Here is a 27561-nt window from a genome sequence, read left to right as displayed (position 1 = left end):
GACAGTGTATGAATGAGATTGGGATATCTTAATTCAATTATAACATGTTCATTTTTACCTTGGCTCAAGTGTTTACAAGGGAATTTAAATAAGAGAATCAGAATAACATACTGAACATAATCACTATGCTTAAAGGAAACATGTAAAGATCACAAGATTTAGTGTAAAGCTACTAATATTCACACAACAGAATACTATCACGCTTGTGTGATGGGCTAGCTGGCAGTGACTTAGCCCAGGGGTTTTGAAAGGGCAAAAGATGATTGGAGGACTTGGGATTCCCTTTCCTCACCAATCAGGCCCCAGAGACTCACCCTCCGTGTCCCCTGATTGGCCCCTTGGGTCACCTGGAGGGGGATAAAAGGGGCAGCGTGGCTGACTCAGGAGAGACCAGTAAGGGACCACAAGGTAGGAGTTTCACAGAGGTAGCAAGAGCTGGGCCAGCGGGGCGGGAGCAGTTGCCCCAGAAGCACCTGAAGGAGTGGGACCTGCAGGCAGCAGTTGGACCCTCAGCAGTGCGGCATGCAGCCGGCAGGAGAGGCTCCCCGCTGGGCTCCAGGATCCCTTACAAGAGGCTGCGGCCAGCAGGAGAGACTCCCCAGCTCCAGCAAGGATCTGAGCAGCGACCTGAGAGGTTCCCAGCCCTGCTTCCAGCTCCTCCAATAAGAGGCCAGACAGCTCTTGAGGCCTGGGCTCTGGAAAGGTCAAGACCCCTAGCAGCCTGGTGCAGTACCAGCATTGGTGGCTGTGTGGTAGCATTTCTGTCTACCCCACGGGAGAGCTGAGTTCAAGTTGCAGCTAGGGTAACTTGGGGTGAGTGAAGTAACAGGGAGAAATCCTTGTTGCAGTGGAAAAAGGTCATTGTGTTTTCCTTCTTTCCCCGCCACTCCAGGTACCTAGGCCCTATATTCCTTGTTATTTGACATTTTGTATTTTGTGCCTTTTATATTTCACCAACCAGTATTATTTGTTCTGCTGTTTGTGTTTTATATTTTGTTAACCCTGTCTTTTGTCAATGATTGTAAGTGTCTAACCTTTGTTGAATCCTGTCCCCTCAGGGCATTGTAGTGTCCCCTATACCCCCTGGTTTATGCCTGTTATGTTCCCAGTACTGTTCTCTCATTAAAAGGTACATGGTTAAGGTCCCATTGGTGGTCTGGCCCTGCTCTATAGGGGGAGGAGAGGCCCTACACCTCCCACAGCGCTTGTGCACCTGCTCTGATCCCTTCAATTGGAGAAGAGGTACCTCTTGGAGTACCGCCCGGGTTACACTTGTAATCAAATTCTTTGATATCTAATTGCTCAATGTTTTTATTGCATTTTTCAATTCATTATTTCCTTCACTCCACAACCCAAAATAAATCAATCGTCCTTTGAATCAGTAGTCAGCAACCTTTTTGCAGCAGCAGGTTGGAATGACATGGGCCAGTGGTAGAATCTGTCCATTGATGCTTGGCCACAGCACAGGCAACCCACCCCCAAGTCCCCCACTGCTCCGCTACAGAGCAGGTGAGGTGCCTCTGGGTCCACTGTAGGTTACTGGCCCTGCTTTCACTTATAAAGGTTATTTGTCAAATCAGGTACTCTGATATGATTGGATTATGTACAGCATATTGGACTGATACATCATTGCCCTGAATGTTCTATTCTATTCAGATTCTAAATCTCCAATAACATGTAAACTACCACCAAATGCATTATGGCTGCTCCATTTACATCTGTACACAGCACTATGCCCTCAAGGCTGGGAGCGCCAATCAGCTGACTGGCCTGCTACTTGCTGTAGCAGGCCTCCATATCCACTGGCAATAAGGTACAATTTGGATCTGATACCCAGTACCACAATTGCGCCCCTTGCCACACATGTAGCACAGCAGGAGGCACAACTGTTGGCATGCATCAGATTGTAGCAAGACTGGCCCCCAAGGGCCTTAATCCTCCCTTACTTGCCCCTCTGGCCTCTCAGGGTCTCACCCTGCTGTCTCACCTGCCACATCTTGATGGTAAAATACAAATGGGATTGTTGACCTCAGAGGCAAACAAGGTCTGGGTGCTCCACTTATTTCTTTTCTGCTCTTCCTCAGGCTCATCTCTGCCCCAAGCTGGACTCTTCTGCTTGGTCCTAGCCCCAACTGGCCCAGTTGGTTCAGGGCTCTGACTCTGCTGGATGCCAGCTCTCCCTATGGGACCCCAACCCCACTGGACACTGGCTATCCTACTAGGCTCTATTAGTGCCATTTATGCCCCTATAGTCCTACTTGCCTTAAGACCTATAATCTTGACCTCCTGCTGCCCCCATAGCCATAGCTATACATCGCAGATATTACTCTGGCCTCTTGTGCACCAGGACCTCTGGCCCTGCCCTCTAGTGCTCCAAATCCTCTACCCCGATGCTCTGGTCCACTGGGTCGCAGACTCTGGCTGGACCTCTCTCTCCTTCTCCCGCCCCTCCCTCCACTTTAACTGGACCCTTGGCCCTGTCCAGACTGGGCAACTGGCCCTGTATTGGGTTCAGTCCCCTGACTCCCTAACTCTGCAGAACTGCTATCTCCAGCTTCCAACTGCTCGGCTTAGCCCCACACAGACCACCAGGTCCCAGACCCTTGCAGGACTCACTCTGCCAGCCTTAGCCTCTTCTGTAGGGTGCCTCCCAGCACCCCTACCTGTGGCCCCCAACCCCGATAGCCACTACCCAAACCTCCAGTTCTATGCCACCTGATGATCAAACAAGTCTCTTCTGGGTCTCCGAGTCCCAGCAAACTCTTACTACCCTTCAGCTGCTGGCTCTTTGCAACTTCCCTGGGTACCTGTGTTGTCTGGGTTTCCCCTTTCTTACAACCCAGAGCCAGACTGCCCTCTCTAACTCAGAAGCCAGGCTTTTAGTAGACTGAGCTCTACTCCTTCAAGTCACATGGTCACCACCTTACGGGGTCTCAAGTCAACCCAGTGCTCAGCCTGCTCTGATTTACTGCAGTCTGCCCTTAGGTGCTGCAGCTTAAGCCCTCTTACCTGCCTGGAGCCCTTTCTGCCTATGGCCATGTAGATAGCTCCCAAGTAGCTCTCCACTGCACCTTGGCTCCTATATTTGGCTTCCTTGGCTGCTCATTTACTTGTAGCTGTTTCAACCTTAGCTGCCTCCATAATTTCAGCCCTCCACTGCTGGAGTCCCATCTCCAAGTAGCAAGGGACCCTGCTATACATTACGCCTTTGACTGAGTGCTTGCCAGGGGCCATAGACATACCCTATTCTACAATCTTTTCCCCAGTTTATCATCATCCTGGTACAGAGTTCTCACCATCTCTTGCACGCATGTACACATACACCATTCTTATTTTACAACTAGTCAAATGCCTGTCAAGAATGGGGGGTGGGGAGAAACAGCCACAAGCCACAAGCCTTCAGAGGCCCCAATCACCAGAGGCTGCCAGAGCCGGTGAGTGCAGGGCTTTAAAAAATAAATAAATAAAAACTCCACATTCAACAGCTGCCAAGCATGCAGATGACAGCATGCTGCTACTGCCAGCTGGCACCAGCACCCAAGTCTGCCCAGTGCAGCCCACGCCAAGAAGAACCCAGTGCTGGTGCTGGCCCCAGCGAGCAGCAGCAGCATGCTGTCATCCCATATGCAGATCCAGGGGCTCACACCACAGGAGGGCTGCGGGGCTGTGCCAGACTCCTCCCGGGTGTAGCAGGCCCCCAGATTTGCGTGTGGGATGACAGCAGGCTGCTGCTGCCAACAAAATGAGTTTTGCTCTGAACGGTTTGAGGTGCAGTTTCCCAAAAACCCCTGTACCTATCTCCTTGAACCTTGGCAGCTTCATGCCCTCAGAAGGGTCTACCATCCCTGTAATTTTCATCCTAATCAGGCAAGAAATGACAAAGTTATAGGCATTTTCGTGATTCCCCATTATAGCCTATGGGCAAAACGTCAACACAGTTTCAAAGAAACAGAACAGTGCTTGGAAACAGTGAAACAAAACACCGTCCCTTCAAAACGGAGAAACAAAAGTTGAAATGATATGGTGCTGCTTCACACAGCCCCAGGAATTAGCCTACAGCCTCTAATTTTGAGTCCGTCCGTCCCCCCCGTTCCCCCCGCCCCCCATCTACCAGGATTGCAAAAAAATAAAAAATATCAGTCACTTCCCAGTTAAATAATTTTAACTAAAAATAGATCAAAATGAAGTCTGAATAGAAACTGTATTTTCAAAGTGATTATAATACTCAGTCTGCCTTCCTATCCTACAGAAAACACTCATTCCTGCATGAACCACCTTTGCAACCCTATCCTACCATTCTCTCAGGACTTACTTCATATAGGGGCCACATTCAGGCTCATGCTCAGACCCCTTTCTGCTGTTTTAGTAGCAGACAAGGTGTTTGAAAATGTCCCACACTTATAGCAGCTTTAAAGGACACAGAGATAGTATAGCCAGCTTTATAATCCTCCCTTCTAGCACTTCCAGTTGCTCATAGCATCTGGCTTGTGTATGGGGCATAGAAAAAGAAAAGAAAGTCATTTTGGTTCCCACTCAGGTGTTATAAAGGCTGTTCCTGCACTAGGATTTAGCCCAGTTTCACAAAGAGAAAGATGGATTTCACAGCAGGGCATAAATTAGATATTAAAAGAAACAATACTAAATGGATACACCATAATAAGGAACTTTCAGATTCCACCTGAAAAATTAATAATTGCATTCTATTTTCAAACTATTGCAGGTTTAAGTTTTTCATGAAAAAAAATAATTTTAGATGCAAGTTTCTTTTAGACAAAGTCTATTCAACAGTCATTTTTCTGAACAGTCTGTAATTTGTTGAACTATGAAATAATATTACCATTGTAAAACAGGTTTTATATTTAGCTACTACTCTAAACAAATACATTAATAAATAATGAATTGTTGTCTCATATAATAGCAGCCTAGAAAGTTATAGGTATTTAGAAGATTATAAAAATATATTAATGTGATATACTGTTATCTACAGTAGTTACCTATAAACTCTGACATTTACAACAGCTTATCAAAACAAAGAAAATTAAAATTAATCCTGTAACTATTCAAACAGTAACAGTCTATCCAGTATCCTCCACAACACTGATTCAGTGCCACTGTATTCTGAGATTCTACCTAATAGTAATGCTGTCCTCTTCATCTTTTGTGGTGATTATGAAAGCCAGATCTCAGGCTTGATGCACCAGGTGCCTTTAAAAAGCAAGTGCAGCTGGGGCATCTGTGGAAGCAGAAGCTGAGGAGCTTGGAGGTCCACTCCACAGCTGTAGGCACCACTTCATGGTATGAGGGCATAGGCAGTTGGGAGCTCTCAGCTCCCCAGTTGCTCATGACCCACATTATGGATCTCAGTGCACTGGGAGCTTTAAAAAACACTGCTGAGATAACCCCAGTGGGGAAGCTAAGCCCCATGCCTGGCAGCTCTAGCTGTGCCACCCAGCATGGGGGATTGCAGGACTGTCAGCCTAGGCCCCAGACCGCATCTGAATCAGAGTCAGTCCTGGAGAGGGACAGCTGACAATCATAACTTGCTGCTGCAGGGAGAGCCTGGGTTGGGGACCCACCCCCATCAGAGTGAGCCACTGCATTCTGCACCTAGGATTATGATCCTGGGTTCCCCCTACACTGGCAAATAGTAAAGGTGCACCAATACATTGGTTCGCTATTGGATCCACACCAACATAAAGAAAATTGACTGCATAGGATACAGGCTTTTTTGCCTGATGTGGCCAATAAACACAATGTGCATGCATGCAGCCGCAGAGATCAGATCAGTCTGCGCCATTAAATTGGCATGTGCCAGGGGCCTTAGTGATTCTTTTAAACTATGATATATTTGATACAAACACCTGAAGCTTTGTCAATAGCTTTAAAAAAAAATAAAAAGATCCATAATGATAGTGCTAGTCTTGTCCATGTTAAATGCATAGACATATTCATATCATCTTTAATGGGTATATTGTCGTGCCTGTAGGTGACCATGCTTTATAAACCCTCATAGTAATATTTCTTGTTTGTTTAAGCATTGGAGTCAGTTAACTTATTTATTATACACTGCCCTCCCCAACAAAGGCTTAGGGCAGCTTACAATAAGAGTGCCGAATAACTTAAACAACAGGAAAACAAAAGAACAAAAAACAACTCAAGAGTAAACCAGCAGCCTGAAAAAGACACTCCTCCACCCTAAACAATCTCAACCTAATTTTGCTTGCCAAATGCCAGCCCAAATAGGAAGGTCTTACAGCACTTCTAAAAGATGTCCCAAGTTCTGGGTGGGCCTCAAGAGGTAGGGAGTTCTACAGCTAGAGGAGCAATTACTGAGAATGACCTCCTGCATGTTTTCGCCAAGTGGTCTTGGTGTACAGATGGGACCTACAGGAGGCTGCTGTTGGCAGACCTTAGGGATCTCAGTGAACATAAAGGAGAAGGCAGTCCCTTAGGTATATAGGGCCCAGACCATCTAGGGCCCTGCAGGTGAAAACCATCACCTTGAATTGTGACCAGAAAGGCATTAGGAGCCGATGCAGACTCTGCAGCATTGGAGTTATGTGCTTCTGGGGACCCACTCCAATCAGAAAGGGCTGTTATGTTTTGCACCAGCTGCAACTTTCGGATGGTCCTCAAAGGCAGCATATAAGAGCACATAGTAATAGTCTAACCTCAATGTTATGAAGGCATGGACAATGGTGGCCATATCCAAATCTGAAAGAAAGTAAGTGTCGCTGCCTTCACACCAGATAGAGTTGGTGAAAGGTGCTCCTAGCCACCACTGCCACCTGAAAATCCAAGTGCAGCATAGCATCCAGGAGCACCCTAAGGCTGCGAACTTGAGTAAGAAGGGAAAGTTGAACCATACAAATGATAGGGATCCCAGTCCTCCTCCCCTCCAGGTCAAGCAGTCTGCTCACCATCATCAGCTCTGTTTTTGTCTGCTTCAAATTTCAAATCGATTCACCTGCCCCAACTGCAGACAGGTACTGGGTAATAACTGAAACTGAAAGGCCAGAGTCAGATTAAAAAGACAGGTAGAGCTGGTTGTCATCAGCATGCTGATGCGCAGTGATTTGCAGCGAGGTGCCAACCTTGCCTACTGGCTTCAGATACACACTAAACAGAAGGCAGCAAGATGGACCCCTGGGGGACCCCACAGGTAAGGTCCCAAAGGGATGACAAGCACTTGTCCATCACAACCCTGTTGGAACTCCCTGCTAGGAAAGAACAAAACCAGTTTAGAGTGGTCCTGTGCATGCCTGCTAGATCATGTAAACATTTTATCAGCACCTCAGTCAACTGTATCTAAAACCATTGAAAGATCTTGTGAGTCAGGCAGTGTACAATTTCTCCTGTCAATCTCCAGTTGAAGACCATCAACCAAGGCCACAAACAGTCTTCATCTTTTAATTTCATCATGGGGGCACAGAAGGCAATTGGTGAAGTTTTATTCACCAAAGTGCCCCTGGGGGTTACAAGAAATAATGGCCACAAGCTAGCAGAGAGCAGATTTAGACTGGACATTAGGAAGAACTTCTTCACAGTTAGCGTGGCCAAGGTCTGGAACGGGCTCCCAAGGGAGGTGGTGCTCTCCCCTACCCTGGGGGTCTTCAAGAGGAGGTTGGATATGCATCTAGCTGGGGTCATCTAGACCCAGCCCTCTTTCCTGCCTATGCAGGGGGTCGGACTCGATGATCTATTGAGGTCCCTTCCGACCCTAACAGCTATGAATCTATGAATCCTATAACCAGGATGACAAGAGTCCAAAAAACTGATTATATCCATGTGTCTAGAGCTGTCAAATAACCATCCATTCAATGACTTTCCCCAGAAAGGGAGGTCGGAGGCAGTGCAATAACTGGATGGGAAGTCAATGTTAAGAAATGGTTTCTTGAGTAGAACCAGATAATCACAGAACCAGTGCTAGGAGCCATAAGACTGCATTAACTACACAATAGTTTACCACTCACAAAGACATCAATATTAAAAAAAAAAGAAAAATTTTTTTTATCTTAATCTAGTCCAATTTGTGTTATAGGTAAACAGACATTTAAACTTCACCAGGATTTGATGGAGTATGATTCCCAATTTTGTATTTTATTAAGAATCATCACCACAGGGTAATACATTCAATTTAATGAACAATTCACAAGAGACTTCAAATATTTTGTGCAGGCAACATCTTAAAAGTGTTTTCACACTAGCTAAATGTTTTGTGTTAGGAAATAAGAGAAATTACAAAACTCAGATTCCCCGTAGCCTCTTTAATGTAATTGAATCTGTTATAAATATGAATACTAGGACGTCTTTGACTACAGCTAACAACTATTATGAAACAGTAATAGCCCCAGCTGGAAAAAAGGAATTAGTTAATATAAAGATTGAGATGTACTAGAGAATTTGACAGATGAAAACATCATACATGTTTTTTAAAAAAAACAGCTCTGAACTGATGGCACTTGTGCTCTATTATTACTTGCTTTACAATCCCACATAAGAAGATTACTGTCTATTTTGGCACTATGTATAACAAAAATCAGTACAGGCATAAAAAACTTAACCAACAATTTATACCAAGAGACTGAACCACATCATCACACCCACACACTTATTCCTCGAATCAGCGATCCCACATTAGAAAGCAACCAGCTGTCAGTTTCCCCAAATCCATCAATCTGTCTGTTACTCACAGTCCGAGTAAAAAAAAGTCAGCCAGTTTTTTTTAATTTGAGGGCAATAAACTATATCACACCATGCCTTTGTATACAATAACACCACACTGCAACTCAGCTTCTGGCTCTGGTTCCATTCTCTCTGCATCAACCTAAGAGCACAAAGCCAACAGAGAACAAAGCAGCTAGAAATTCTCCAGATATAACACAGTTCTACACTACCCCTGCTCAGAAGTGTTTCTGGATACCCTGTAGTGATAGCTGGGATCATGCCAGTGCTAGAAGAATTGATCTAGCTGTTGTAACACGCAGCAGCTGTCAGATAAGCAGTTCCAAAGCAGAGGTCACAACTCAAAGAAAGGGTCATAGTATTTTAGAATAGGCTTGTGAGCCTGCAATTAACTTAATTTCCCTGAGCCTGCAATTGCCCCACATGCCAGCAATTAACAGAAGGCAGATTTTTAGCATGTCTCACCTACTCCACAGTAACTCTCCCTGTGCCCACAATTACCCCACAGTGGGTGCATCTACACGTTCATTAATGCACCTTTGCTACTATGCATTAAGTTTAGTACTTCTAATATTAGGTAGTAGATCAGAGGTAGGCAAAATATGCCCCGCGGGCTGGATCTAGCCCATGGCAGGTCTTTGTCCCACCTGCAGCAAATCCCTCCATCCCCTGGCCAAGGCACAGTCCAGCCATGGTGCATCCTGCCGCCCCTTGGGCGCACAGCAGGACTGGGCGGCTCTGCAGCTTGGTTGCCTTTCAAAGAGCCCAGGTGGCAGGTGACTCCTTCTGGGTAGCACTGCCACTGACCCCAGCCCCACGGTACTGGCAGAGACCCACGCTGCACAACCCCAAGCCCGCATGCCCCATGTCTGCTCTGGGCTCACCTGCTCAGGCTCAGCAGCGGCAGTGCCAGACAGAAGCTGTTGCTAAGCGTGGGGTAAAAGTGGCCCCTCCTCCTCCCACTGTTGGCAGCTCCCTGGTGCAGCAGCCCAGAGCCCACGCAGGGCAACCCTGCATCTCCACTGCCATCACCACCACCTCCAGGCTCCCCACAGGACAGCAGTGGCAGCACAGAGCAGACAGGACAGCTCCATGCAGGCTCCGGGCAGCTGCAGCAGGGAGCTGCTGGCAGCAAGAGAGGGAGGAGCCGCTTTATCCCGCGCAGAGCAACAGCTTTTTTCACACACCACCACTGCTGACACTGGCCAGGCGAGCCCAGAGCAGGCACGCAGGGTTGGGGCTGTGCAGCGCAGGTCCCTGCCGGTATTTTGTGGCTAGGGCCAGCAGCAGCAGCACCCAGACAGAGCCACCACCACCCTTGCTACCTAGAAAGGCAATCCAGCTGCAAAGCGACCCCAACTGCACTGCATGCTCAGGGGGCAGCAGGACATGCCATGGGCGGGCAGGCTGGGTCAGGGCTGTGCCTCAGTTCTGGCTGAGCCGCTCCAGCGGAGGTAAGTCCAGAGCTGGGGTGCACGCTGCTGGCAGTGGCAGGGAGGTGCGACAACATGAATAGCATAAACTAGGGGTGACAGACATACAGCTTGCAGGCAAATGCTGCCTACGGAGATCAGTCAGGCTGGTTCATGGGGCTTTTCAGGCTGATCATCTACCTTGACAGATTGGATTCAACCCATGGGGCTCATTGCCACAACTGTTGGAGCCCCTGTGGTAGCAATGTTAATCCCTGTAGCTGCCGATTCAGCATAGCTCCAAAACCCAGGGAGTCACTGCCACTTAACTCTTCCCCCCTTTACCTACTGCTGAAATCAAGGTTTTTAGTTGCATGAAAGAAACTTTTTTTTTTAGAAAGACTTCAGTGGCAGGGCTAAAGTTGTGCAGGAGGGGGTTGCAGCACCAGCAGCATTAACTGGGTTTCATAACTGCACTGAAACAGTGGCTCCAGCAGCCATGGGAATTAATGCTGACTGCTCATGGATTGTCCAAGCCCATGTGAAGGCTCACTGCCTATATCCAGCCTCAGGAAGCCCCATGGTCTGAATTCAGGCTAGTGAGCCAAACAAGTTTGACACTGTGACAGGGGCTGCCCCAAGGCCAACCTCTGCTTCAGTCTGCCCACCTGTCTTTCCTGCCGTGCTTTGTTACTAAATAATTAAGTTGTTCATTAGGCTGGAGGCTTCCCTTCATGCGCCCAGCTATACTGGATGGTATATACATGCTCCGACATGTGTCCCATGCCTCACAGGTGTTACTAGTCATCAACTCTATATGCCCCTGTCGAGCATACATATCCCAGAACCCTGCCTCCAGCTGGTCAGGTAATGTCAGCTGGGGAGCTCTCTTTAACCTGCAGAGCTCCCTGGCCAGGCTTCTTCAGCCTTAAGGAGCAGGCATGTCTCAGTGCCCGGCTACAGACACCCCTGGTATAAACAATCAAAAAGGTATGTCTTATATTTCTTTCCCCACAAAAGTATTGTTTTGCTGCATGATGAGATTTAATCTTACAATAATTTTTCAACAGAGAACAAACACAATGAACTTTTTTCAAAATATGACTTTGTATCTGAATGAACTGAGGGAGTGAGGATTGTTTTTGGTCTTGTTATTTTTTTGTTTGTTTGTTTTTGTTTTATCCAGCAGGTAGGAAGTTAAGGACCAAGTGAGCAGATTAAACATAAGCTGTCTACCGTGTCCTTATCTTAATAATCACATATTCCATTCTCCATTTAAAAGTCTTCCTACTTATCACAACAGCCCAGTTACTGATGTAATTACATGAGAGTAAATCTGAAGGGACTCTTATAACAACCACACTTTTTGTTTTTTGGGGGTTTTTTGGTCTGGTGAACAGAGTTTTACTTCCCAAAGATTAGAACAGTAACAAATGGGCCCAAGGCTGTCCCTTCAGGCTTTAACACCTTCTCTCAGCCACCTTCCTATAAGCCATCTTGACTCGTAACCCAAGGATACCGAATCAGATCTCTCTTTTTTTCACAAGAAAGAGCTGATCTCTTATTAATTATCACAACTGCAGTTCTGACCTGCTTGACAGGTGGCTATCTTATCCATACTTCATAAATGGGAAGCATTTGTAGGTGAACCGCCTACCCACTTTCTGTCTGGTAAGTCTAAATGGCTTCAGCAAAATTTCAAGCTGCTCCCCATAACACCTCTCACAACAGGCCCCCATAAAGCTTCATATCCTGAGCCATCCTTGACAGTTAAACTAGGTAAACCTCCATCCCTCTGCAGAGCTGCAAAGACAAGGAGTTTGTTTAAAGGTTGGCAGAACTCCATTCACTATTCCAAACTGCCTCAAGAGCAAGAGCATTTTTGCACTAAAGATTTTTTCCTTTAAAGATATAATTTTCCTTGTGTGCTCTACTGCTACTAGAGTAGCCATGGGAATAAACCTAGGAATGCTACCGTCCATTCTCCACCACTCATCTCTTGCACCCACAGGAGGACAAAACAGTAGCATCTCTGTGATAGAGCCGTGTCGCAAGGCACTTAGGTGCCCTGCTCCTAAAGAGGGGAAACTGTCGGGGAAAGAGCCCTAGCAGGGAATAAGGAGCCCAGCTGTGGGTTGCCAGGGCAATCAGGGGAGGTCAGCTGACCCAAAGGGGCAGGGCCTGGCCTTTATAAACTCTAAGAGCTGAGGCCAGAGGCAGTTCCCTGCCAGCAGCCATCGAGAAGGGAGTTCTCTGCTGCAGAAGAGAGGAGAGGCCTGCTGAAGGAGCAGCGCATGATACGGCTGTGGGATGAAGAACCCTGGTAGGCAAAGCATGATTATAGCTGGGCGGCTTATGTTTAAGTTATAGCCAAGAGGCTCGAGTTTGTGTTGCTATTTGTTACACCAGTGGTTTGGGTGAGGCTATTAGGGGTTGGAGGAGGCCTCATAGGGGACTCACAGCGGAGTGGGAGGACCTCAGCGCCAGTGAAGGCGCAGCATCTGGGGTGCACAGACTCCAGCCCCAGAGGGCGGCTTTACAGAGAAGGCCCCGAGAGAGAGGGCGGCTTTACAGAGAAGGCCCCGAGAGAGAGGGCTGTTGAGAGCCCGAGGGCCAGAGTGAGTGGAGATGGAGAGAGACTGAACAACGTCTATTCCAGCTGCGAGGCTTGGGGTGTGGTTGGAGTCACGCATAGCCCGTAAGGCTAGGGTGCCCCGAAGCACCCGTTTGCAGAACAAGACCCATGAGGGGTCCAGGAGTCCACGGGGCCAGAGGTTACAGCGGACCGTGTCCAAGAAGACATAAGGCAGCCTTCCTGATATATTGAACATCAAAGACATGGTGGGTGAGAATCTGAGGGTGCCCTTGGGCCGACTTGGCACAGGAAGGGGGCCTTGAGGAAATAATGGCCCTCCTGCAGGACCCTGCCTGTGATGAGCAGAACTACTGTTCTGTGGAGATCTTCAGTCACTGAAGTCGAAGGATCCCAAAGAAACATGGAGCCCTCGGAGATCCAAACAAGCAGTAATGCAATTTTTTTTTAAAATTCATTCTTGCCTCTTTCTTACTCTAGTTATACAATTGGAATATCATTCACAAAACTAGACTATAGGTGTGATAAATGACTTTGTAGCCATGAAATAGAGATTTGTTTCACCTTTTCCACATCAAATGCTATTTAATCACTTTGGCTGTGTGTAGACGAAATGAGGCCTGTGTGCACAATACTTTAAAACAGGCTAAATGCTTTTGCACTGCTTTAATGGCATCAGTGTTTGCACGCCTCGGCAGCAAATTCCAGCCGCAGTAGGAAATTCAGTGGCATAATCTGCCTTAAATGACTTGGGGCGCAGCAAACTAAAACTCCTTCGAGGAGTTTGTTTGCGGCCCCTACAGCCACAGAGTGAAGCACCAGGCTCTGTGCAGCTCCATGGCTGGGCAGGAAGGCCTGCAGGCAGCCTGGGCGCAGGCCGGGGCTGCAGGCAGCCTGGCAGCAGCCTGGGAAAGCAAGATCCACCCAAAAAAAAAAAGCAGTGAAGCCTGCCTGCCTGAGCTGTGCAGGGGCCTAGTACTTCCCTCTGCTGCTGCAGTGCCCCCTGGGACCACCCAAGCTGGGTGCCTGCAGACAGGTGCCACCTGGGGGAGGGCAGGGCACGTGCTGCTGCTTCCATGGAGGGAAGCACCAGCCCCCCCACAGCCCAGGGACCACTCCACCTGCCAGCAGCTCACCCTCCCCTCCCTGCCGGAAAGGCAGGTAAGGTGTGTGCGTGATACAGGGGTTTAATCGGCCCTAAATTGAAGCGGTGTTTAAATCCCACCACTTCAAATTAGAGCCCCCATTTCAGCTACACATGCCCCTTAATGTTAACAATATTAGTGAAATAAAGGAATCAGGACTCATGGTAGGGGTGATATCTTTTATTGGATCAACTAGAATTTTGCAAAAATCAACTTTTTCTTTAATTGCAAGCTTTCAGGCACAAACTTGCAGTTTAAAGAAATTTTTTTTTTTTTTTTTTTTGCAAAATTCTAGTTGGTCTAATAAAAGATATCATCTCTGCCACAAGTCCCAATTTCTTTTGCTGCTAGAATGATACAGCTACAACCTAGATACCTGACACATTAGTGAAATAAAGACATTTCTGAAACTCCTATCTTAAGTCAATTGTGTAACTACCAGGTCAAAACAATGAGGAATGGGATTTGTGTGCATCACTGCACTCTTGAAAATCATGCATTTCCCCATGATTATAAATAATGCTAGGGACAAGTTCCCTACTTCTGTTTTCTAGGACAGCTGTACTAAATCAAGTTGATATAAACTGCCCATCACTTCACAATAACTACATCCTTTAATATTTCATGATACTAGTAAAAATTGCTGTTTTGAAATAGGAAGGTTATAAATTCGTAATGAATTTATTCTTGTTCCAAACAGATAGATACAGTTCACTATTCAACTTGACCTTTATTCCCAGGAACTAATAAACTGAAAGATGCTTTCAGATTTAAAAGTGCATATTAAGAATAATTTCCTTACTTATGATACTATTAACTTACTAAAAGACAGAGGATTTTATGGCCTAATTTCTGAGCTATGGGGCTCAAGAGATATATTACATACAGAATTGCACTGGGGGTAACAAGCAACAATTACTTTAATTCACTTTTGCAGTTTTGAAATTCTGAAGGCTACCAGAGTCCTTCTTGACTTCCACTACAACTTAAAAGTACCTCCACCATACCTTGATCTCCAATGAATGAATAGGATTGGCCATAGACAAGATGCTATCTGGAAGGCAGTCTTCCCTGACCATGTTTGCATCTCACCCCCACCTCCCTATGACACCCATCATGCCCCTATGTCAAGAGCTACACGGGAATCTATATTTAATTACTCCAATAGTCTACACTAGCAGTGAGAAACTCCTGCCCCCCCCCCCCCCCCCCCAACCAAAGCATGTTGCCATAGGACAGACTTCCTGAATTCTTACCATCTTAGGCTACTAGTGTACAGAAGCCAGAATGCAGCTCAATGTAAGGTCAGAGAATCTAATTTACTTTTCATTTTTTGTTGTTGCTATCTGCCTTTACCATCTTTCTCAAGTCCTAGTTGAGAAATTTCAGTTTCAGTTTTGCTTAGGATCTGTTTGTAATTAATTTCATCTTCATGTTTTCACGCAGCATTGCAATGCTTGGGCTGCATACACTGTCAGTGAACGCTTCTACCCTACTCAGACTTTTTTTAAAAAAAAAAAAAAAAAAAAAACCCAGAAATATTTTGGCTTTTCACAGATTTAGAAAAAGCATGTTGTTTTTATGGAACCTAAATTTGTGGATAACTTAACAATATCTTTCAACAGATGTCTTCTACCAAATATCTGATGATGATATATAGTGGATTTCTATTCCATTACACACGAATGAGGCTTTACTAACACATTCCCTGGTGGGGGGGCAGGAAAATGAGATATCAGTTTCACAACAACCCCAATTCACTCAGGCTTTCACCATCTGCGCGCTCTCAGCTGTGGCATCGCTAATGCACTTCAAGTGGATTCTGTGGAGCTGTAGTTTTCAGATTGTTAAACTAAACAGGTGCTGAGCATGCTCCACTCATGGGACAGAGTGCAAGTCAAGGGCATTCAACACTTGCAGATTCAGGCCTCGGAGCCTGGTACAAAGTGTGGAAAGCACTAGAACTCTTGCAGATGAAAGGAAGTTGAAGCAACCTAAAAATAGACCATAGCTGGTCCTCAAAACTGAGGGTAAAAGGATCTGTAATGAAAAAGGACAAGCAATTGGAACTAGTCAATTAGAGTTCAGTTCTCCTCTTGAAATGGATGCAAGTACTGTGACATCACAGAGACCACGTATTAATTAGTTAATACTAGTCTCTTTCACTAATATCCATGTCCATTTTGTTTAATTTATAAGGGGAAAAAATCCTAACTTCAACTCATACAAACTCAAATGATTGACAGTCTAGTTTATAATTTCAGTATTGCCCATTTTCATTCTGTTACTCTATTTCTTTCTTCAGTGCAACTACTTTCAATTTTTACTAGAGAAATGCATATCCTCATCACAGAGTTAATCTGAATTACATCTTTAAAGGTAATCTATTGCATAAGAGGGCATAAACACTAGGGCTGTGCGAAGCTTCAGTCACCGATTCGATTCAGCCCAATTTAGCGGCTGAATCTCTTAATCGGAATTGAATAGGAGACCCATTAATCTCTTCCAGTCCACTTCTGTGTCTGCCGCTGGGTCTGCCCAGTGGGATGCTCTATCCACCCCACCATCTCAGCATTCATGAGCAGCACCTGGTACCTCGACGTACATAGGAAAAAAAAAAAAAAAAAAAAAAACACAACACAAAGCCGTGTCTATGGGCAAATCGCTGATTCTCTGAATTGGCATCGAATCTTCAGATTCAAATTCGGCTGAATCAAATCGGGACAGTGATCCAAATCAGCAAATCAAATCACTGTGCCCCAAAATCAGGCTGAATCCAAATCTAATACTGCCCACTTCGCACACCCTTAATGAACATATGCAACACTTAGATTTGTTTAAACCTGCAGCAGACAGACATATGAGTGTGTTCCACTCTGGCGCACAGACAGAACTCTACAGTCCCTTTTTCTTTCCTTTTGTTGGCACTTTTAAAAATCAATAAGCTTCCTTGCACTGCTTGCTCAAAAAAAGCAAGAAAACAGATACAACCAAAAACAGTGGCTGTATCTGTATTTCTTACTCAACTGCAGCCCCTCATTATGCCACTCCCCCACCATGGGAAGCCAAAAATAATGGGTCCAAGCATTCTCCCCCACTCCCAGGCACCCAAAGTCAGGCAAACACTGCAGAATTTGGTCAAATGCAAGCTAATGAACTTTACTGAATTCATGTTTAAGAGAAAAAAACCCAGAAAAGTGAAACACCCATAGTCACGGGTCACCCACCCACACTTGCTTGTGTGGGGCATTCATTAAGCTCATAGGTACTTATCACATGGTTCTCTGAATTGCAGTAAATTGACCCACTCTATGACTTCTTCACCAGGAAGCTGTGGAAGATCTCATCTGTTCTTATGGTAAAGGAAGAACCTCTCTGCATGGTATTGGATGACTAGTGGCACTCAAATAAAACTAACTTGAGACTAGGCTGCAGTGGTCCATTAGCAAGTGACAAGTTGTGCTAACTAAGCTTTACATCTTAAACATGTCAACCACTTTAAACTAGAAGCCCCATTGTGCAAAAAAAGGGGTTTTGTGTGCAAACATAATTGTTGAAGAGTTTATATTGCTATGAAAACAAACTCTTGGGCAAGTTAAGATTCAGATCACGAAAGTTGAGCAGGATCACTTCATTCTTATGAATGATCACAAGTTCTACAAGGAAAACTTCACCCTCACAGCTCTGCAATCTCTGTTACTTCAAATATGCCTGAAGTGGTATCAGCAGTTATTTTGTGGTTGCTGATAAGCTCACACAGGTTTTATTCATTGGAGCTGCAATTACAACTTGGCAAACAACTCTGCTGACAACGCACAAGAAGGAATATATTCCATCTGATTCTCCCTCAACTGTGTGGGATCTGCAATTCTATCAGGAGCAAAAAAAGACAAATTTTTGCCACTTAAGTCAGTAAATATGAAACAGAGATAGGGGATGGATTTGCAATTTTATGCAGTCACCTTCCAGAGTAGAACTGTTTGTAGCAGTAATATATAAAAACAGCAAAAGGCAAAATAATCCCCCTTGCCCCAAGAACAAAAAATAAGGATTCTAAAATGGTTAATTCACTACTTAACCTTTTTTTAAATCAATCAATGAAAATAAAAAGGGGACTGACACTTAGGCGGTTACAAAGGCTCTTCAATATAGCTAGTGATAAAAAGCAGAGGATGAAACAAATTGGAACAGCTCCAAAAGCAAAAACAGAAAGCATTATTCTAGAATTGCCTATAGCTTGCTGGCTAGCGCATTCAGAACTGAATTAAGAGTCCTTGCTCCAATCAGGCACAGTGGGGATTTGCAAACAGGTGCCCCACTTCATTTGTGTATACCCTAATAAGAGGTGCAATAGGAAAAATGGAGAGGAAGACCACTGGGCCACCCTTTCTTCAAGGTGCTAGCCTGGAACCTGAAAGACCTAAATTAAAATTCTTGTTCTGCCTTATCATAGCATCTCGCATGGCAAGGAGCAAGTCACAATCACCTTCTATGGGAACCATGGAGCAAGCAAGCTCATCATGGGTTCCACCAGATTGACTCCTGATCTTCAAGTCCTCCAAAACCACTGACACCAAAAGGATTTAAGAAATGGAAGGGGGGGGGGTGGAAATCAATACCCAGTGGACTCTAAGAGCATGCCTCTTGAACGCTCAACAGAATTAGCTAATTAATTTATTGAAATCTGGCTTTTGTGTTCAAATGGAGTGTTAATTTGACATGAAAGACAAAGATATAATCTAACAAGTACTAATCAAAAAAAAGTTAACATAACTAATCATCTCTGATGCAACAGTAAAATGAAGACAAACAGATGTTGCAAAAACTGCATATGCATTATTCAACATCTCACTGTACATACGTCATCTAAGTCTCCAGATAGGATACAGACAAAATGGACAGTTACACTCTTCAAGAAAAGTTGGGGTTTTTTGTGTTTTTGTTTATTGGAGGGGCGGGAGGTGCCTAGGAATGTGCCCTGGAGATCAGGAGTTCAAGTCTCACTTGAAGCTCACTAAGGTCTAACCTTAATTCTGTGCCTTCACAACCCCTCAGGTTCAGGAAGGCTTCCCAACCTATTGAAAAGTTAAGCTTCCTGGGAATAGAACCCAATAAGACCCCAGTCTCAGCCACTTAACTACATTGTTGCATAGAAAGAATCTGTGATGCTTTCTATAAAAGGGGCTACTCATGCATATGTAAGCCACCCTTTCAATTCAGAAGTCAGAATTAAGGCTGCCCATACAAACTGCATTTGGCTTCTTGTGCACGTGCATTTTACTGACATCTTTTATTATATGATCACATACTGTTTTTTTCAATAAAGCCCCTCCCCCTCATGCAATGCCCAAGAATGATGGTATCAAGGGAATAAAGCAGGGTTTTCTTATGAATTAAGCTACTGTTTGCCAGCCAGCCCCTGTTCTCCCACTTGCTTTGCCTAGAAGTGAATGAGGTACAAAATGCTAGACAGAGGAAGGATGGCTATAGTCACTTTGCCTTTCTGTTTTAATTTCTTCAGCTAAGAAATCACAGAGAAAACTTGGGTAATAAGTTAGGACCAGTTATTTCACAGAACTGTTAAGGTCTTATTATCTAATAACTGGGTTTTTATGAAAAGCTCTACAAAATTGCCTAGAACTCTGAAAAATCAAGTCTGAGGGATGTAGCATTAAACAAATGACAGCCATCCTTGTTGGCAGCTGTGCCACAAGTTTAGCCCCCATTCCCTTCCCAAGTGTCATACTGATCCCCCGCAAAGAGGCCTACCTGCCAGAGTTTGTAGCACCAGAATGAAGGCAGGGAGGCTCAAGCCTTCCGTCACATGGAGGATAGCAAGGGCAGGATGCTGCTGCAAAAGGGATCATTGCCAAGAACCAGGTTAACCCTTCTGTGGCCCCATAATTACTGCAAATTTACATGGCAAGTGAGGATCCAAAGCCCCTAATTCAGCAGCAGCTGCATTTCCAGGGAAGGGCTAACTTGGCTCTTGCCAGTCACATCTGACACGTACTCTCACAGCAGCACCCTGCTCTCAAAGGTTCAAGCTCCATTCTGACATCTCACTTTGAAGCTTCTGCCACATGCTGCAGGTTGGGCACCCCTGCATTAGATGCTCAGGGCATCTGTACACAGTACAATTAGTGTCAGGCTGCAACACCCTCACATGAGGCATGCTGCTTCACATAGTCTGCCTTCTAAACTACAAAACTACATCCGTATAGTAAAGCTAGAGAGTTAAGCACTGCTGAGTGACATCTGATTAAGTGAACTTGGGTTAAAGAAAGCTTGTGTTCTCTCTCTCATATATATTAGTTAGTTAGTTAGGCTATAAAATTGCATATCTACCCGGCCTTCTGATGGACTTCAGACTAACACTGTTAACTACCTCTCACCAGTTAGCCCAACCCTGCACTATGCAGCCCACCTGCAGCACCACACACATACGTGCCTACACTGCTTCCAGACTAGAAGGAAGACTGTACAGAGAACATTCTTTGCTTAAGGGCACCATTATCAGACACAATAAGCGTATCAAGTAAACACATCTTACATTGCTGAAACTAGGGGGGGACCAAAAAAAAAGAAAATTAAAAAAATCAATGGACACTTTTGCATGTTTTGGCTTTCTTCTCCCAGGTCTCCATTCTCAGCCTGTAAAATTCTTTCCTGCCTCACAGAAATGATATAACAATACATCTGTTAAAATGTGCAAGTCTCAGATGCCAACAATGATGAATGCTGCAGAAAATCCACGGGAAATTATTATTTCCATACCCAGCTCAAGGTTCAGCTGGTTTGCAGTGACTACAACATGGGGTCACCTGCTAAATAGCAAATATAAAAGGTCATATTGAAGAGCTGTCTCACTGTCTCAGCTCTGTCCATCTTGTGCAGCTAGAAAACCAATCCTGTTCCAGAAGCTTCAGTGAACTCACGTTGTCTATAAAAGCCCACCTACCAAGCTCCAGATTCTGACCTCCAGTAGCAAAAGATCCGATGGCATAACCCCAGGCTTGGATAAGGCAGAATTAGGTTGAGAGATGTGTTGATTCACCATCCATCCTGGCAGATCCCAGTAGCAACACACTATGGACTCCAGGAACATTTCAGAGTTTTCCTCTTAAGTGAAACCTCCAGGAGACAGCAACATCATAATTGTTGGGGTAGGAGCAGCTATTCGCACTGGGAACACTTGTGTATTTCATGAAAAATAAAGGGCAAAAAGTAGCTGCTTACAGAACGCTGATACCTCGGAGGTTTCCGAATAAGATGTGAAAGCATTGAGATGACCTAGCTAATGTTACGAACAGCTGCTATGAACAATCATTCTGAAAACAATCCAAACATTTTTTAAAATCAGCCAAAATATTATCCTCCTTCCAAGTTAGGAAAAGGTTTTGTTCTCTTGGCTACCACACTATACAAGTTACACAGGCTTTAACCACATTTTATCCTTGCATGCACAATAATTATTTGTTCTAAAATTTGAGAATAGCCTGCATTTAAACTGAAGTGGGTTATGCATTTTTCCTCGCATAGTATCATAATCAATCAAAATCTTCCTGGAATCTGAACATGAAATATATGTAGTGCAAGAATTCCAATTCATTCTGTAGTTGTTTTTTTTTTTTTTTTCAGAAAGACCCTAACTTCTACCACATAAGATAGCATAAGTAAAGTTACTCCAGTTTAGCAATGTTACACTTGGGGTCACAGAAGTAATCAACTAACAAATTAAAATATTTTTCTATAGGGAAACTCTTATTGGAACAACTGTATAGCCAACAGTGATGTTAGACAAGCTTTTGGGCCCAAAATGCCCTTCCTCGGGGGCCTGAGTACCCACTCTCCGGGACCTGAGGAAAGACATTGTGCTCAAAAACCTATTATCTTCCCCAACTACACAGCTGTTGCAATAAAAGATACTGCCAAAAAAGCCCTTTCTTTTCACATATATGCTGGACCATCATGGCTACAACACAAATCCAAGCTTACTACATAGAGAAACTAAAAGGGTAAATAACTGTAACTACTGTGTAAATGAGCAGTAGCTTTTTTGTATTATAGTGTTTCAAAATTTACAAAAATAATTCAGTCACTGAATATCTAACAACCTGCAGCCATAAAATGCCCAAGATATCATCTTTAAGGACAGTGGACAGTAATTATATTCCCAAACATAAACGAAGTCCACAAATCAAGAGCCTTAAGCCATGCCAGAGCACCTCTGCTAAAATATACCCCTTTGAATCCTTAGAAATATTCAGTTTTACGGTTAACTTCAGAACATATTTGTTAGCAGGAACAGGAGTACAAGAGAGGTATGAAGGTCCAATCTGAAGTCCATGGGAATTTACCACTGACATAAGTTAGAGTATGGAAAACCTCCATACATCAGTCTGTTGAGTCCAGAGAGGTTTATTAGAAGTAGAACACAGAAGAAAAATAACTTAATGCTGAAATTAAACTGCACAGAGAAAGCACACAACTTTCATTCTAGATCTCACTTGGATTCCTCTGCAAATAAGATAACTGATTCTTCAGGCATTTCCAAGGACACCAGCTACATAAGTGACTTTTTGAAAAGCAAGACTGCTGCCATATCTCAGGTCATACATTTTCTCACTAAAAATACTTTGGTACGGGTGTCAGTAGGCATGAGTATTGAGCAATCAACATTGCATTGCCATCCCAGAGAAGAAACTTCCTTCAGAAGAAAGAAGATGTACATTACTTTATAGGCCACCCAAATACACGCACCACTGGTTGGCATCTTTTCCGAACAGAAAGACATACCACCTTATAAATTGGTATAGTGCCATTCTGACAGATGAACTGAAGCATAGGCAGCCAAAAGACTATGTTATAAGCATCAAATGTGGACTTCCAGCCAGGAACGTTAAAACAGCTGTCCATACTGAGCTTGCATGCCTACACTTAAGAGGATATGCTATTGCCACTCGAGCCCTGAGCTGGATTAACTTGGAAAATAAAATAGCTTCCACAGCCACATGAGGTGAGTTTTTGTAAAATCAGGATCAGTGATCTTTAAGAGCTTTGTAGAATTATAATTAGTTTAGAAATAGGCAGCCTTAAAGGGTTGTAAGAGGTTTTAAGTTCTGAGGTTTGCCAAACTTTTAAGTATGTTTGTAAACAAATGATATATTTTTTAATATTTTTTGAGAAAAGTATTCAGAATGTAACACCGATATAATTACCAAATGTCAAGGATTTTACATTTTGCAATACAAAAGATTTTTTTAAACATATAGCACCTGAAGGTCACACCATCCTCACTGAAGTACTGAGCATCAGCTTTATTTAGCTGGGTTGTTTCATTTTCAGAACACTTCACTCAAATTCTATGGCCCAATGTTTTCCTTCTGTTTAGTGTACCCCCTCCCCACCCCCCACCAACCCAACAGTCACACACACTTGGGCACTGGCAGAACTTGCCCTGAAAGTGAAGTCCCATTGAATTGAAAAAGTAAACACCTGATAGATGTAGTTGTAACACTAGGCGAATGAATTGGAAAGCAATGTAATACATTTCTTCTGTCCTCTTGACTCTGTAGTCTGCCTTTTACCTTCTAATCCATCTCATCGAGACTTAAAATGTTCCAAATCTTTGAGCAGCTTCAAGCTGCCATGTTTGTTTAAGCAACCTGCCAGATATATAAATGTTTGCTTTTCCTCGTTAGCACAGAATTTACCCACAACACAAAAGAATATAACTTATCTAAGTCCTAATATGAGTAATACTGTATTTACTTGGATCCAGGGCAACTTTGAATTTAATATAACCTCCCAATAATTAGACGCTATACATGGAAAAACTATAAGTTTGTTATAAGTTTCCATATATAGAATCTAATTAGTGGAAAGTCATCTTAAATTCATTTCCCTTTCCCGCCCCCCACCAATCTGCTGAGCCAAAGAAAGCAGCATTGGGGAACCGGGGCAGGGTGAGGGGTCAGACCCCCCCCCCCTTGCTCCTCTCCCCCCATGCTTGTCCCCCCTGTGCCAACCCCCCCTGCTATGTCTCCGAACCATGTGGTCCCTGCCCCCACCACCCGGGGATGCCTGCCCCTGCCCTTGGAGAGGCAAGAACCTCTTCCTGTGCCTGCCCCACCAAACCCTGCTCCCCTCCCTTCCCACCCCATCCTTACCTTCTACTGCAACTCCATTCTAGATCAGGACATTCAGCAGCAGCTATGGCCCCAGCCAGCCCAGGGCTCAGACTAAAGCCAGATACCACCTGCCCCAGGTCAGTACTTGAATCCAAGATGAGTCCCCCACTCCCCCTCCCACCATGCCGACTGGAAGAAAGACCTCATCTTGGATTTGAATCAACATGGTAGTTCCATACAAGTGATAGCTTAAAGATCCAATCTCTCTTACTCATAGAAGTACTCATGAGTAAAAGTACTCATTTACTCATCCTCATTTTCTTACCCATAGAAAAGCACTGTTGAAAAAAGCAATACCCAAATTGCCAACAGAAAACCCTTGCTTTGAGCCCTGAAAGGCCATAAATTGTATAAACTATAAAATAAAAAGCCTACAAAAACAAAAAAACCCCCAAAGTTTCAGCAATTTTAGATCCATTTGTTTGTTTTAACTACTCTCTCTGCAACCCTTGTTCAGCTAGATTCACAAGCTTAAATTTTACCAAAGGTGGGTACCAAGAACTAGATAAAAGGGACTCATTTTCTGAGTAGCTGCACTTCTGTAACAATGAATTGGAAGTTAATGAGGTGCCACAGTGTAAATCAGAGCATAATTTGTTCTGTGAATACAGGATGACACGTGTATACATAGCTGCAACTCGCTTTCTCTCCAATAATTGTTTATATTTTTTTCATCTCTTCATTAACTGTTTTATGAAAACATGCTCAGAGCACCTTGGCAATGGGCACGCTTGTACTATGACATGGATTTCACAGCCCTGACCTTGCTTCCCTCTCCCCACAATACCTAACCTCTTCCTCTCAAGCTGCTCATCTCTTTTGTCCCCAGATCACTCATTGTATATAGGTCCTTCCTCCTGACCTCTACCCCATTTGCTCCCAAAGCTCACCATCTATTTTGGCAAATGGAGGGAGGGACCAACTGCCAGGGTTACTAAATGAACCACAGAACTAGTGTTGCTTCATCATAATACCGACACACTTTGGACTCCTTAGCATTTTCACAGCAATATTACTTAATCAAGAATGGAGTGAGGGTAAATAAAATACTTTGTTGCATCATTTTTTTTAACGTGATGATCTGTAACACTAACAAAATATACTGTACCAAACTTGAAAATCACCAATACCAAAAAAATTTGCCTGAAGAACTGGCTTATAAAATGGTTAAATGGTTTTTAAGGAAAGGAGAACTTCTCTTACAAGATAAAGTAATTTCATTTCTTATACAAAACACTAATGTAAAATTGGAAAACAATAATTTGCCTTATAAATATGTTCAGGGTCAGTTACGGTCTCTAAAACCCTACATGGTCTGAAACTCAGTTATCTGAATTAATCACATGCCTCCCCTAACTGGAAGCATTAACTAATGGGTCACTCTTACTATCTGTACACAGGTCTAAACCATCAAGCACCAGGTGTAAGCTGTTAACAGCTTGGGGTACTGTCATTTTGTCAAGTGCCCACAAGAGACTGATCTTTTAAGTTTCATGGCCTGCTTTTTAAAATCCTTTGTAAAGTTACCAATGATTTTATAATTTCTAAAATACATTTCTGAATACAACTTGGGGAAGGAGCATATCAAATGATCCACAGGACACTGTTGTTATAACCACCCTATGCTAAAGGCAGGCTGACACAGGTTTAAAATGCAACACATTATTATTACACCAACCACTCAAAGGGACACGGCTGACTTTAAAAATAATTTATCCATGTAGAAACTCCTACAGAAAATTGGTAGTAGCAATACCAACCCGAACTGTCACTGAAAAAGACCCTCTGGTTATTTACTCTTATAACCCCTGCATACAGCTGGTAACAAGGTTTTCCTTATATATACAGCCAATTTTATGTTTTTAAGAGGTTTTTGAGGTTACTAAGACCTGAGTAAACAAAGGTTTGGCTAGGATGATATAGTTAGGGATGGATCTACTTTGAGCAGGGAGTTGGACTAAATCAACATTTGTCAACCCTTGTGTCACAACCCAAAAATGGGTTGCAAGAATATATGAAAGATTCACGAACAAACTTTAAAAAAGCTTAACAAACTTTAAAAATGGATTCGCCTTTAAAAAAGAAAAATGTAGAAAACCATGGTTTTTCCCTTCCATGGCAGAGTTCCAACCTGCAAGGGGCTCCGTGGGGTCCCCCATGCCCCGCACACACACACTGTGGGGCTGGGGCCTGGGGGCAGTAGGTTGGGAGTGAGGGGCACTGGGTCAGAACTGGCCATCCATGCTTAAAAATGGGTCCTGGTACAAAAGAACTTGAGAACCACTGGAATAGATGACCTCTGGAGGTCCATCTGAATCCTTATTTTCTCTAATTCTGTTACTTTCTGAGACTTTTACAGGCAGAAGGTATAAGACAAGCACAAGAAAATATGACCGTTTCACTACTTGGCAGAGCTACTCAGGGATAACACACAGGTGTATCTTGCAGCTGCATAGGGGTGATAGACTAGATCACCATTTCTCAACTGGTGGGTCATAACCCAAAAGTGGGTCACAAGAATATATGAAAGGTTGTGAACATACTTAAAAAAAGGATCAACAGACTTTAAAAATGGACTCTCCTTTAAAGGAGAAAAACATGGGAAACTGTGGCTTTTCCCTTGCAGGCTGGCAGAGTTTCAGCCTGCAAGGGGCTGCTTGGGGCCCCCCCATGTCCCACATACCCACCCCCTGCCTCTCACACTAGGGGGGCTGGGACCTGGGGGCATGGGGTAGCAGGTCAGGAGTGAGGGGCACTGGGTCAGGACTGGCCATCGATATTTACAAATGGGTCCTGGAACAAAAAGGGTTGAGAACCACTGGATGAGATCCCAGTCCTGTGATCCCAGGCAGCAGCTGCAAGTACCTTCAACTCAGATTTGGAGAAGGGGCTGGGGATGGCTCGCTGCCCTCCCCCCCTCAACTGCCTAAGGGATGCACCTTACCTAGGTAAAGCGATGCATTTTCTTTCTTGACATTGTCATCTAGGTAGGTTGGTCCCAGGGTGTAGATGGGTGTGGAGCCCATGCCAATGAGGATCTGGGCACAAATGAATAAAGCTACATAGAGGGCATGATCCTTCCCACCAGAGTCCTTGACACAGGCGGGTGAGTCCAAAGGGTCCCTGGTGGTATTGTTACCAGTCAGGCACAAGCCCTCGTTGGAGACGGAGGAGTTGAGCTCTTGGATCTGGTAGGGCGGGGAGATGAAGTGAGGTAAGGCAAAGAGTGCAGCCCCCAGCGCGATGAAAAACCCACCTACGGCCAGCCACAGCGGCCTGCGCCCGCGCCCCCCGAAGTAGCTGATGAACACCACGACCACCAGGCTGCCCACGTCGAAGCAGCTGACCAGCAGCCCGGCCTCGGAGCTCTTCAGGCTGTAGCGCCGCTCGATGGTGGTGATGACGCTGCTCAGGTAGCCCGAGACCATGAGGGACTGGATGAAGGTGAGGAAGCACATGCAGGCCAGGAAGCAGCGCGAGTCCGCCAGCGCCCCGCCCACGCACCGGCTCCCCGCCAGGGCCGGGCGCGCCGA

General features: G+C 44.6%; 1 protein-coding gene across 1 annotated transcript in view; it reads right to left on the bottom strand.

Moving 5' to 3' along the window:
* SLCO5A1 (solute carrier organic anion transporter family member 5A1) overlaps positions 1 to 27519 on the bottom strand; it is a gene marked incomplete at its 5' end in the record, with an annotated part of 107711 nt that extends 80192 nt beyond the window's left edge. Inside the window, one exon of the mRNA XM_014524582.2 lies at positions 26973 to 27519. Within this exon, the coding sequence (XP_014380068.1) occupies positions 26973 to 27519 (547 nt within the window). The remainder of the gene's footprint in view (positions 1 to 26972) is intronic.
* Between the last annotated feature and the right edge of the window lie 42 nt (positions 27520 to 27561).

Source organism: Alligator sinensis, unplaced genomic scaffold, assembly GCF_000455745.1.
Source record: "Alligator sinensis unplaced genomic scaffold, ASM45574v1 scaffold71_2, whole genome shotgun sequence".
Classification (NCBI taxonomy): domain Eukaryota; kingdom Metazoa; phylum Chordata; order Crocodylia; family Alligatoridae; genus Alligator; species Alligator sinensis.
Note: the sequence above shows the minus strand (reverse complement) of the source record. Positions and strands in the feature narration are given on the sequence as shown.